The 14,577-nt window shown below is 35.7% G+C and overlaps 1 protein-coding gene across 9 annotated transcripts in view; it reads left to right on the forward strand.

Annotated features, from left to right (window-relative positions):
* The window catches only part of MBD5 (methyl-CpG binding domain protein 5), a 336,548-nt gene that overhangs the window by 277,477 nt on the left and 44,494 nt on the right, over positions 1-14,577 (forward strand). For 8 of the 9 annotated variants that reach the window (XM_072960931.1, XM_072960932.1, XM_015244842.3 and 5 more), the window contains 4 exons: positions 2,956-3,628; positions 6,739-6,841; positions 7,911-8,091; positions 12,436-14,571. In XM_072960931.1, the coding sequence (XP_072817032.1) occupies positions 3,516-3,628; positions 6,739-6,841; positions 7,911-8,091; positions 12,436-14,571 (2,533 nt within the window). In that variant the 5' untranslated portion in view covers positions 2,956-3,515. The remainder of the gene's footprint in view (positions 1-2,955; positions 3,629-6,738; positions 6,842-7,910; positions 8,092-12,435; positions 14,572-14,577) is intronic. The other variant, XM_072960930.1, reaches the window with a different exon arrangement.

Raw genomic sequence — 14,577 nt, forward strand, 5'->3', positions numbered from 1 at the left:
AGATAGTTATCAGAGTCTTGGGGGCAAATAGAATTGATTTTGATATTTAGCAAAAGAGGGCATGCATAGGTTTCAGAAGTCTGAGAAACATGGCCTGAAGTGTTTTCCTAAAACTCCTCTTTGGTACTTAAAGAAATTTATCAAGGGCCCTAAAGTTATACAATTCTATTTTAGTAAATACTTCTAAGTGAATTATCAAAATGGCCATAGATTTATGTACAGAGATATTTACCTTAGATTTATCTGTAATTGTGAAAATTTAGGAGAAAATCTATGTCTACAAAAGGGAAGTAAGTAAATAAATTATAAACACCTATCCAAGAAAAATCTAAGCAATTAAAAGTCATATTTTGCAAAAATATTTAATGCCATAGAAAAATGCTCAAGTTGTAAATAAAGTACAAAGTGGTAAGGATTCAGTATTTAAAGGAAAAAAGGCACATTTATACATTTTAAAAAATTAGAATCAGTGTAAGTACTTTAGAGAGCAGTTTGATAGTGCCTGAAAAGCTTGAATGTGTAGACCCTGTTACCTGACATTACTGTGACTCATCTACCAATGGATGAATAACTGTAAAGTCATATGATAGAATACTATTCAGATGCTAAAAATTAACAAATTGGATCTGCAGCAGAGGTAGATCTATATATCTCAACAGAGATAGCGCTCAAAACAATGTTAACTTTTAAACTCAAGTTTCAGAATGATAATATATAATAGCATTTATGTAAAATTTTTAAAATACATGTAACGACACCAAATATTGTTTACATATATACATAGGGAATAAACATATAAAAACATAGCCTGGAAGGATACAGAGCAGAATAAGAATGTTGATTGCCTCTTGGCTAGAAGAGGGGAGAATAGGACTAAAAAGAGAAGTGGGATGGAGAGAAGGGGTAGTATTGAACTTCATCTGTATTATCTTCTAAGTGTTTTATTTTTTAAAATAAGCAAAAATGACAAAATGTTTACATTCTGAATTTGGAGTGGTGATTCACAGATTGTTATAGTAAACTTTTTTTACTGTGTGCTTTTAAAACGTTCTGAAAGCAATGAAAGAAAGTTATCCATGTTTGCAGTGGTTATTATTCTACAGTGAGATTACAGTTCAGTTTTAATTTGCATCTTCAAATGTCTCTGAATTTTCCAAGTTTACAAATATGAATGTTGAGAAAATCAATGCCACTTACAGATAAATAGATTACTATGTAGATACTGGACCTCTGCTCTGTAGGGGGTTCCTAAGGCCCTTACAGTTGAGCTACCTACCTCTAGAATGCTGAAGTTTCAGCCAAAAAAAGGATGACCCTCCCAGGAACAAAAGGAAGTAAAGGGCTGGCTGCCCCCATTGTGTGGAAATGTAAACCTGGCCATTCTAATTCAGAAAGCCTGGAGTTAGGCTCGTGGATTTGCATTTCTGACACATTCCCCATGTTATTAACAACAATGATTCTTGTCCCAGGCCCTGTGGAGTGGACCCAGCAATGCAGATTATTAGCTTGAGTCACCATTGAGAATGTACTGCTTGGCACTTTACTTTTACCCCACATTCCTCCCAGTACATTTTTACTCCTTTTCCTAGTGCCTACCAGTGTTTCTCACACCTATCCCCATGGTTCCTGACTTTCAGCTAAATTAGTATATGCTTCATTACACCTTTAATCTGTCTCACAGGCAAGGCTGCAAATTAGGCATATTCCTGAATACATGATGCCTTTTACTACAAAGCATTTTCTTGCTTTCCCAATGAAGAGACCTAAAAAAAGTTTTGAGGTTTAACTTAAATATGTAGGCTTTTAGGAATGCAGATTGAGTAGTTTTGTGTCTATTTATACTATTTAATCTGTTGATTGAGTTATACATGCATATTTAAAACAGAATATTAATTTTTATTTAAATTTTTAAAACAGTTTAAATACTTCTATATGAATCTTAAGACATTGAACATAGTTTTCCAGAGCATATCTTTTTCACTTCCAGTTAAGTTGTTTGAGATTCAGCATTTAATCTGTGAGTGATGTTGTCACTGTATATTTTTATCACAAACCACAAGTCTCACTCCTGTAACACTGGAACAGTTTTTTTCATTCATCTTTCAGTGTAATTTCATGAGTTCCACAGTGCAATCATACAGTGTATATTAAATTGATTATAAAAAGGCTTGTTTGCCACAACAAATAATGCTAGCAATTGTGTTATCACATTCTCCACCAGGATTAAGTACTAAATCTTTTTAAAATTTTATTTGCCATCTTTTTTTATTTAACAGCTCTATTAAGATGACCTCTTACAAGCATTCCACATTAGCACTGATTGCTGCTGTTTCAAGCCAGTATGTCTTCCCCAGACAGCAACTTGTGACTTAATAAAGGAATTAAGAACGTACCCCATAGTAGAAGGGAATTTGTCAATCTTAACTGCAAAGCAGTTCCCACTTATATCCAAGAACAATGGGGGGAAAACCTCCTCGTACTTGGTAATGTACTGTAAGTTTATTTTCTTTTAATTTTTTCTTAAAAAAAAAAGGAAATCCTTTCTTCTTTAGCTCAATACGGTGATTGGAAAAGTCAGTCATAGGGCTATGTAGAGTTAAAGTGTTCAAAAGTGATTGGATTAACACACAGCTTTCTAGTTTTCAGGTCATAAGAGGTGATAGATAATGTTTCTGTGTTTTTATTGTGAGTTAGAAGGAGGTTGTGTGTGTGTATACATGTAATGCCATAATTATAGGTAATGAGAAAGTTGCAATGGTGAAGAGCAAGCAAATTGGTTTAACTGGAGTAAGTGGATCAGGTTGGAAGAAGAGAACGAGTTGAATTCAACATGTGATTTTGACAGCAGAGGACATCAAAGTGGTTTGGTACACTTACCAGTTTATTTTTAAAAGTGTACAGCTTCTCAATCTTCCATCATTAAATATAGTGTTTACATATTTACATATGTTTCAGGCTACATTGTTGGAATTTTGAAGACATGAAAACATCAGATGAACCAACCTGCAGCATCTTGGATTCAGATTGGAAGATGAAGAGAAAGTTTAAAGAATGTGGCCTATAAAGGCGGGTAGTACCTGGAAATATTAACTGACTCACACTGTAGAAATGAGACCGGTTTCTAAACAATAGAGGTCATTTTAGTCCAGCATCAAGGTTCAAGACAAAATGTTGAACTAAAAACATACACTCCTCCCCTCCCCCACTTCAGACAGGTGCCAGCATTGGTGAATATGATTTTCCTTAGTCAGAAGCACTCGTTTTTACCCATGTAGACCATCCTTAGAAATTAAATATTGGTTATTTAATGTAGATGATAATGGGAAACTGATTTTCTCTACAATGGCAGATTTCAAGGACTTGGTTCCAAACTGAGCCGAAGCTTCCCAATGCATTTTGTACAGTGTGGGGAAAACTGTGCTGCGTTGGCCATTTTTGAAAGCCATGATGCCCTGTAATATAAGGATATCATCTTATTGCTGATATCTTTGGGGAGTCCCAAGCAGACACAGAAAATGAATGGAGGCAAGGAGTGTGACGGAGGGGACAAGGATGGAGGTCTTCCAGCTATACAAGTTCCTGTGGGTTGGCAGCGTCGTGTGGATCAAAACGGAGTGCTTTATGTCAGGTGAGCCCTTATTATTACCTCATTACCTCCAAGTATGCGATCCCGAAACGAAGGAGGATAATCTTTTCCTCTGAGATTGAAAATACTGTGACTGACAGCACCTCAAATCAGTTTGAATAAATGATCTTTGTGCTGGAAATATTCAAGTGTTTTTATTCTGTATTATTTTGCAATGTAAATTGCCTTAGGTAACGAGAGAATTTTTGTGCCTTGTTTGTTTTCATATAAAATCTCATTCTGCTTATCTCTGTAACAAGGATAAAGAAGAATATGAAGATTTCTGAAAGAAACATAAGCATCATTACTGTATTCACAGGAGAATGTGAAATACTGAAAATAGACCCAGTGTCTCTTGACAGTATTATAGTGTCCTTCATAGTGCTTCAGCTGGCTATTCTGATGTTAGGTTGAGTGTTTTTATATACAGGCAATCTCAAGTATTAGTTTCTTAATGCCTGATATTAATTAAAAATAATTCCCCTGTTTTTTCTGTAGTTTTTAACTCTGTTTCCTGCTTATAATAGTAAAAAAGAAAAAGTCATGATGGAGTCATCGCACAAGTAAAAAGCATGCAAATAACATGTAAATACCTGCTTTTTAAAATTTTGACGGCATTTATTATGTAGAACAAGTTGAATGAAATAACTGAACTGTTGTCAAGAAGTTTTAGTCTTATGATTAAGTAATTGGCACCTAAGTTCCTTACTTTGTAGTTTATCAATGAGTATATGATTAGGATACCATAAATCTTTGCAACAACTATTACAAATAGAATTTTTTAAGAGATATCTCAGTGCATCATAACATTAATGCTGTTACTTTCAGTGTGGTTATTTGTCTCTCAGCTTCAACAGAATTCTCATTTATGCAAAGATGTATTTATACGAATGAGGAATTTAATTTAATTTGTTAACAAACTGCCAGAAATACTTTGTTATCAGTATAATATAGCAAGATATCAGTGTTAATGTTCATGTTTATGGTTGTTCTAGTTTGTAAGCAGCAACATATATATTCAACTTAGAGCAAATAACTCCAAAACCTTGATAATTTCATTTTCGGGGTTTTCTATTTGTTTTGTTTTACTTCATCTTCACCTCTGTGGAAGATAAATAATTTTTTCAGGTTGCTGAGGGTTAAGTTAAAGCAAATAAAGTCTGGGAATCTGTCAGTTATCTTGTTGATGATTTTCCAAGTCTGAGTAGACTTCACTGTTACTGTGAGTTAGTTTGAGCTCTCCCAATCCAATCTGTACACTAAAGATTAGTTTGGAAACTAACCTTGCTAGATAAGGTGAAACACCTTCAAATAAATTCAGTTAGCATGGGTTTAATTTGTTTTCATATAACTGGTTAAAGTACTGTTTGAACATATATGAAGCTAGCCGTCCTTCTACAGCTCCCTTTGCAATGTGCAGTTTGCTTACAATTTTTAGGTTAGTCTCCAGCTGCTCCTGCCTCAGGGTGGCATTGAGGCTGCACATTGAATTTCCCACCTGCTTCCAATCTTCTAAGCTTTATCTATGCCATAAGACTTGTAACTATTTTTGTGTTAATTATTACTCCCAAAAGTTAATTAAAGAGCAACTGAAGGAAAGAACCCAACTGACTGATTGAGAGGAAGTAGTTTTTAAAGAGTCTGGAGTAGAGCACTGTAATAGAATTCAGGAATTCTTGTCTTCAAGTTTAATTTTACAATTAAATTCCTCTAGGATTCAGTCACACAGTTTCTTTAACTATAACACGTTAGACAGTTTCTTTTCACAAAATTTACCAAGTCTTTACATGATCACTGTGGTCTTATTTCATCAAAATTATCAGACCTCCAAAAACATCTTGCTGCCCATATTGATGGGATAAAAATATTGTTAGCCTAAACAAATGAATGGGTGAGTTAACAAAGTTGAGGGTTTTAATTCTGATTTTCTACATGCAAAATTCACTTATATGATTGTCCATAAATTAAATATGAATTGCATTTTAAAGCTGGTTTATTCATAGATACAAAACTACTCCCTGTGTTTTTGTAGAAGCAGAATAGTCTTGCACCAGTGGTGTAATGCTTTACTTATAAAATGGGGAGTATTGTTTCTGGATAAATTTTATCAGAAAGCTTAAGTGAAGGTTCTGATAAGTAGTCATAAATAAAAGATATTCTTGAATGAAAAGTATATAATAATTTTCAAAATATAATATGCATACAAGTTGTAAAATCAACACATTAATAAAAGTCCTAAAGTGCAAATTGCTTGTTTTAAACTAACTCTCATTGTAAATAAAACATTAAAGACTTATCCTGTCCTCTGAATTAGTACTTAATCTGTAGACTTGAATTTGATCAGTATTCACATTATCATGCTGACTTCTGTGACCTGACGACGACTAGTAACATTGAGAGCACTACCCAGTAACCAGCGAGTAACCAAAGACCTGCAAGGCACCTTGCTGCCATCTAAATCCCTGTTTCCTCAAGAGTTCCCCATTCTTTGTCAGCTCTCCTTGGCTCTCTCCTTATCAGTGCAGCTTGGCTCTTCAGTAGAATTTGGGTTGAGCCACACTGATCTATCTTCATAGATGAAGGGGGAAAAAAAAGAGAAGCCAGTTTTCACATACGGACAACTTGGTTCCAGACTCCAAGATTAAAGGGCAGAACTTGTTGGCTCAAACTTTTGTAAACTTAGTGACTTCCTGGTTTGACCTCCAGCATGTTCCTAAATTTCAGTTTTCCCTCAAACAGCTTTAGAAGTAGATCTTCTAGTTTAAAATGATAGTGATTACTTCCATGTAGTTTTCTTGTTCCTTTCTTGCCTGCTCTTTCTTAAGAATAATAGCATTTTTCCCATCCTTAGTCCACTCTTGGTTTTCAAAATACTTATATTTACTTTTCTATGAAGATCTGTATTTTTCTGAGAAATATTTTGGTTCAAAAGAAAGAGCGATAGTGTTAAAGGCTATAATTTAGTAGCTAACATAATATTGACAAAGAAAATGCTTTTCCTTAGTAGGAAAATATTATCCTGCAAAGGACAGTAAGACTATAAATTATGCCTTTTTCATGTAATATGTGCAGTCAGAATTATTTCCTGATGTTTTTTTAAACTATTTTTGCAGTCCCAGTGGGTCTTTGTTATCTTGCTTGGAGCAGGTTAAAACATACCTGCTTACTGACGGAACATGCAAGTGTGGCTTGGAATGTCCTCTTATTCTTCCCAAGGTAACCATTTTGCAATAGATGTATCAGCAATTCTTTATTTTTAGGTGTTTCATATATTTGCTTTTCTCATTTGGCATTTCATGTTTATATTACTTCTCCAATTATATATACATTTTTAAGTCCTTAATCAGTTATCTTTTGCATGCATTTTGGAATGCTTAAAGACTGTGGAAAATAGTTCAAGTCCAAGAGTCATTTTCAAAGGTGACAGACCTATATTCATATTAAATATTTCATCAAAACCTCTTTTGCACCTTTTAATTAGAGCTATGCCCATGCTCACTATTTAACAGTGCAATATTTTCTTTCCCTACTGCTCAGTCTACAGTGTTATTTTTAGCACTGGTGTTGATAAATCTGCCACAAATATTTCTAAAATCACAAAGCTGAACCTCCTAGCTAAAAATGAAACTGTTTTACTCCTTCGCAAGGCACAAAGTAAAATCATTTTAAATGATAAAATATTTACTATAGAAATAGATTATTATTCTCTGAATATCTGTAATAGTGCTAATTTTATGAACTAAAGATTAATAGACAACTTAATCTTTTTATTTGTGTGTCACCTCATTCAAAAAAAATCATTTGAAACAGCTTATAAGTATATACACAAAGCAATAAGTATTTTTTAAATAGAGTAGTAGATAATTTAAATCAGTGATAAGGTGATATTAACATAGAAATAAAATAAAGCCAAAGAAAAAGTATGCGGCGATGTCAGATCTTAGGGTTTTTTTAAACTATGCTTCATCTGTTTTTGTATTGTTGTAACATCAGGAAGTATCTAAAATTGGGAACATTATCAGATATGTTATACCTTTCCATATGTTTATCTTAGCTATCTTAGAATTAGGATACTTTTCATTATTTACCCAGCCACTAAAAACCATAAGTTCAGCGGAAGTAATTATTACGTTTTATATAAAGTTGCTTTTCTTAAATTTAAAAATTTGAGAAAGTTTTATTCAGATTTATGGGTTAATCTATGCAAAACTTTTTTTTAACAAAGAGATCTTTTTACTTAATATTTTTATGGACATATTTTAAACAAAGGCTGTGCTTTTTCCAGGTGTTTAATTTTGATCCTGGAGCTGCTGTGAAACAGAGAACTGCAGAAGATGTTAAAGCAGATGAAGATGTCACAAAGCTATGCATACATAAAAGAAAAATCATTGCAGTGGCCACACTTCATAAAAGCATGGAAGCCCCACATCCTTCTCTGGTGCTCACCAGTCCCGGAGGAGGAACAAGTATGTAATATGCGAAGGGTTTAGGAGTTTTCCTCTCCCACTCTTCTCCTGGAGAAGGAGTCACTAGAAATCACTTTGCCAAGCTTTTCTGACATGCACAATGAATTTAAAATTATGTGGATTTTATCATATTACTACAGAGAGCAAACAAAATTAGTTTAGAAAATTCCCATGAAGTTGTCTCCCAAAATTTCCTATCCAGATCATTTAGTTAAGTGAGCAGAATAAACACTGACCGGCACATAACATGTGCTATGGAGGTACATAGAGCTGAGCTAACAAAAGAGAAAGTGCCACTGGTTTTTAGGAAACAAATGTAGTCTTTTTATTTTTACTAGCGCTGCATTGGAATGTGTGGTATCACGTCTGCAAATGCAACTAGCAATGCTGTCGGGAACTAGCAGTGTCATTCTTTCAGTCATTTCACAGTTACGTATTGAACATCTACTAACAGAAGTCACCCTGCCAGGAACTTTTTATACCTCCATCTAACACACATATATGCATACATGCTTTCATTTTTGAAAAATTTCAAAGCTGCAGAAAAATTTCATGAACAGCTCATTGAGTACCCATGTACTCTTCACCTAGATTTACCAATTAACATTTTGTTGCAGGAGTTGCATATTGTGACAATTCATCCCTGAATATTTCAGTACACATGGATGTTCTTCTACATAAACCACAGTCTAATTATCACATTCAAGAAATTTAAAACTGATATCATAGTGTTACTGTTATGCAGTCTATATTCACATTTCTCCAGTTGTCTTAATAATTTCTTACAGTTTTTTTTAATCGATGTTTTTTTAAAAATCAAGGTTGCAAAGACTGTGCAACTGCAAGTAGTTGTTAACGTTTGTTTAATCTACATCAGTACATCTATTTCAGTCTTTTTAAATCTTTCATGACACTGGTATTTTTTGAAGAGTCTACACCAGTTTTACAGATGCTCCTCAATTTGGGTTTGCCTAATTACTTCCTCATATTTATATTCAGGTTAAACCCAGTTTGGTAGGAATGCTGCTTAGGTGATGTTATGTCCTCATTAGGAAGCACGTAATGTCAGTTTATCCTATAGTGATGACATTAAGTTTGATTGTTTGTTAAAGTTATGTCCATTGTTGAGGTACAGTTTCCCTTTATGATTAACATGTAATTTGTGGAATTTTACTTTGAGGAACTTCTTTTCTTAAGGGCTAAAATATGAACTCTCCAAAATATCACAGTTAACACGTAAATAATGGTTCTGGATAAATAATGCCTGAACACCAAAGCATTTGTTTATGAAGGATAACATTGTTCTGCACAGTTCTGAAAAACAGGGATGAGGACTATAACCTGAAGTGATCAGAGAAGACTTCACGGTAGAACTCAAATTTGAACCAGCCCTGGAAAATGATAGGATTCAGATATATAAGGGAAATAAGAAAATTCTTGTCCGAAAGGAGTATGGCATAATTAAGGAATGATGTGGAAACTAATCTGGCTTGAGTGGAAAATTAAGCCTGCGTAGTTAAATTGAGGCTAAATCACTGACAGCTTTAGACACAAGGAGAAGTCGTGACACTGTATAGGTCATTAAAGATTCACACTTAGAATTCCCATGAAGAGAGCCGGGAAAGACACATCTGGCAGTTACTAGCAGAGAGCTCCTCTCCCATAACCCTCTAACCTTTAAACTTTAACAGGAATGATCAGAAAAAATTACTCCACTAAGGTATGTAAGAAAGAAAAATATTTTAGCAAATTTTTCTTTTTCTTTAAATGAGCTACTTTTTTTAAGTTATAAGATATTGCAATAATTTGAAGACATTTAATAGTAATAAATGACTTAAAATGTAGCATTATCCTGCAACCTTGGTGTAAGTATGTTTTCATTTTTGCATCTTACCTTGCACATGTGTTTGCACATACTCACATCTGCTGCCATTCTCACATCTTACCAAACTGTTTCACCTCTATCTTGTTGCCTTTTTAATGACTCAAGCATAATCTTGATCTAGGCCCTTTGTCATACCTATACATGCAAGTTTCATTATTGAAATTAAAGGTAAATATTTAACTAGTACAGGTATAAGAGGTATATCTCCATTTCCTTTTAAAATGTTATGATTTATTAGATTAATTTCTACTCTTTTTTCCAGCTTTAAACATAATATTGATTTCAATTTTGTAACTTTAAAGTACTAGGTTGCGATTTAAATCATTAAAAGTTCAGAAGACACATGTAGTAGTTTTCTATTTTACATCCATAAAAATATAATTAGTTTCTGTTTATTCTTTCAAAAGTTCCTTCTGAATATACAGGAAAGCACTAAACAGGTGCCTGGCATTTACATTTGCCAACTCTTGTGATACCTGAGTTCCTAACTGCAACATAACAAAATAGCATGACTTTTGTTTATTTGTTTAGTATTCCTGTTATTTTAAAGATGGTAAGTATTTTTCTCAAGTATGAAAGAAATCCTTTCTAAACCACAGCTACTTTCCAAATTCTGTTGAATATAAAAATGCCAATGTCTATATTTTTAGTTATTGAACTGTAGATAATTATATAGATAAACAAAAAAATACAGCTTGGTGGTTTTATTACTAAAGAGGATGCAATCAGTCCTCTAATAATGCTATTGATGTTAACACAGACAACTGTGTTCTTACTGTTATGCCAAGCACATTGCCCCAAATATTTTTCACATATTATTTCTTTGATTACAAACTTTAAAAATCTTTCCTTATCAGGAAAATAAATTCAATTGATTTCATCTGCTGCAATTCGCTTATTTGATTGGTTCTCAACTTTTCATATATTATATTCAGAAATCACTCTATCAAAGAATCTCTACAATGCTAGAAACAGAAAGCCCACGTTTCCCAAGAAAAATATATGTTTGCCACATTCTCTTCTTGAATATACCATATCAAGACTTCTGTTTCCCCCTGGTTAAGAACCACTGTCTTAGAAATTGTTATGTTATGATTTGACCTGTATACTACCCAGCCAGTAGAAGTATATTTATTTTAAATGTGCTGTTATACATTTAAGTAAATATACCTCGGGGTGCAAATGAATCCAAATATACTTGCTGATATGTTGTAAGTCTCAGAATTGAGATGGCCAGTATATGGTATGAACAGACCACCCTCATCTCCTGTTCCTGTTGTAGACTCATTGGTGTTTTCTCACGGAGCCCAGCTACAGTTCAGCATCCTTCAACACAGCTCTCTGAGCAGCCACCACTAACCAGTTGATGGGAATTTGCATGTGAAACTAATTTCATTTCCCATCCCTGTTTTAGAAGTCACAACTTTATAAAATAGTTAAACATTGTTAGGGGCTAAAAAATACTTAAACCTAGAATTCTGACATGATAGAATGAAAATTCTGTATGATGAACCAGCTTGCTTTTGTTGACTATATTCTGTCTGATCTCCAAAAGAACTGAAGGGATTCCAAAAAGCCAGTGAGGGAGCAATGCACTGTGAAAAAAGAGAATACTCAATTGGAACCCAGTACTGAAGATGTTCATACTCTGACTAAATTTTGCATAAGAATTCTATCCTAATAAAAGAATTACAATCTTCTACCAAAGTTAGTTGACTAAGGCTGTTTTTACAACAATGACTGATTAAGGGCAAAGAAATTGCAGCGTTTCAGTATTACAAACTTGATATGAAGTTAGTGTGATTGCAGTATCAGTGTTTACTGTTGTTATCACGCCCATTGTAAAAGATTCAGAATCCCATTCACTTAATTCACAAAAATTAAGACTTCTTCACTCTCACAGTTAAAGTGTTGGGATAAGGAAGAGTTTCTGTGGCTGTCCTGAGGAGATTTTAGTAAGGCTTGAGATATTTATACGATAACATATTTTCTGGGGAAAATGACAATTCATTTAAATCACCCACAAAAATATTTTGCCACACAGTTTGTAATTTTCTATTGTTAACTGTGTTCTTAAAAATTTCAAATCCAGAAGATAGTAACATCATCATTTCCATCTGGGCTGTCGATCTTGATTTTGCACATTATATATATTACTAGAGTGGCTAATGCCAGTATGTATGGATTCAGAACCCCATCCTTTCTCAACAGTTACGAGATAAACAGGAGTAATGAGCAGTTACTGAGAACCTTCGGTCAGCTAAGGGAGAATAATGTGCATTGTTCAATCAAAATTTAATGTAGAGTACAGAACTTTCTATTAATTGCAAAGTTTCTATTCACCGATTTCTTTTTCTGGATGCCCTCCCTTCCTCATTTCCTCTTTTCCTTCCCTCACCCCATCCCAACGCGAAAGAATTGAGACTACTAACAAAATTTTTGTTTCTCTTTCACATCAGATGCAACTCCAGTAGTACCTTCACGGGCAGCAACTCCAAGATCTGTAAGAAATAAGTCTCATGAAGGAATTACAAATTCTGTAATGCCTGAATGTAAGAATCCTTTCAAGTTAATGATTGGATCATCAAATGCCATGGGAAGGCTCTATGTACAAGAACTGCCTGGAAGCCAGCAACAAGAACTCCACCCTGTCTACCCCCGGCAGAGATTGGGCAGCAGTGAACACGGACAGAAATCTCCATTCCGTGGCAGCCATGGAGGCCTGCCCAGTCCAGCATCGTCAGGTTCCCAGATATATGGAGATGGCTCAATCTCCCCAAGAACAGACCCACTTGGAAGCCCTGATGTTTTCACAAGAAGTAATCCTGGGTTTCATGGAGCTCCCAATTCTAGTCCTATTCACCTGAATAGGACTCCTCTTTCTCCACCTTCAGTAATGCTACATGGTTCTCCTGTACAGTCATCCTGTGCAATGGCTGGAAGGACTAATATACCTCTTTCCCCAACCTTGACTACAAAGAGTCCAGTAATGAAAAAACCAATGTGTAATTTTTCAACTAATATGGAAATACCACGAGCAATGTTCCACCACAAACCACCCCAAGGCCCACCTCCCCCTCCTCCACCTTCTTGTGCTCTTCAGAAAAAGCCATTAACATCTGAGAAAGATCCACTTGGCATTCTTGACCCTATACCTAGTAAACCGGTGAATCAGAACCCTGTTATCATTAATCCAACTAGTTTCCATTCAAATGTCCATTCTCAGGTACCTGTGATGAATGTAAGCATGCCTCCTGCTGTTGTTCCTTTGCCAAGTAATCTCCCTTTGCCAACTGTAAAACCTGGTCACATGAATCATGGGAGTCATGTACAAAGAATTCAGCATTCAGCTTCAACCTCCCTGTCCCCTTCTCCAGTGACATCCCCGGTGCACATGATGGGGACTGGAATTGGAAGGATTGAGGCATCGCCCCAAAGATCACGCTCATCTTCCACATCATCAGATCACGGAAATTTCATGATGCCACCTCTAGGACCCCAGGCCACTTGTAGTGGTATTAAGGTTCCACCCAGGTCACCAAGGTCAACAATAGGGTCCCCAAGGCCATCAATGCCATCAAGCCCTTCTACCAAGTCCGATGGACATCATCAGTACAAGGATATCCCTAACCCATTAATTGCTGGAATGAGTAATGTACTAAATACCCCAAGCAGTGCAGCTTTTCCTACTGCATCTGCCGGAAGTGGTTCTGTAAAGAGTCAGCCTGGTTTGCTGGGAATGCCTTTAAATCAGATCTTGAACCAGCACAACGCTGCCTCCTTTCCAGCAAGTAGTTTACTCTCAGCAGCAGCCAAAGCACAGCTAGCAAATCAAAACAAACTTGCTGGTAACAACAGTAGCAGCAGTAGCAATTCTGGAGCTGTTGCTGGCAGTGGCAACACTGAAGGACATAGCACTTTAAACACCATGTTCCCTCCTACTGCCAACATGCTTCTCCCAACAGGTGAAGGGCAAAGTGGTCGAGCAGCACTAAGAGATAAGCTGATGTCTCAGCAGAAAGACTCGTTGCGGAAAAGAAAACAGCCACCTACCACAGTGTTGAGTTTGCTCAGACAGTCTCAAATGGATAGTTCTGCAGTTCCTAAACCTGGACCCGACTTGCTAAGGAAGCAGGGTCAGGGGTCGTTTCCCATCAGTTCAATGTCTCAGTTACTACAGTCTATGAGTTGTCAAAGCTCTCACTTGAGTAGCAATAGTACCCCGGGTTGTGGGGGCTCAAATACTGCATTGCCTTGCTCTGCTAACCAGCTGCATTTTACCGATCCCAATATGAACTCCAGTGTTCTTCAGAATTCACTGACACAGAACATACCTTTAAGAGGGGAAGCCGTGCACTGCCACAATGCAAACACTAACTTTGTTCACAGTAACAGTCCAGTCCCAAACCACCATCTTGCAGGTTTAATAAATCAGATTCAGGCTAGCGGGAACTGTGGGATGCTCAGTCAGTCGGGCATGGCTTTAGGAAATTCATTACATCCCAATCCACCTCAGTCAAGAATTTCAACGTCCTCCACTCCAGTGATACCAAACAGCATTGTTAGCAGCTATAATCAAACAAGTTCTGAAGCAGGTATGG

This window comes from Vicugna pacos, chromosome 5 (genome assembly GCF_048564905.1).
Source record: "Vicugna pacos chromosome 5, VicPac4, whole genome shotgun sequence".
NCBI lineage: Eukaryota > Metazoa > Chordata > Mammalia > Artiodactyla > Camelidae > Vicugna > Vicugna pacos.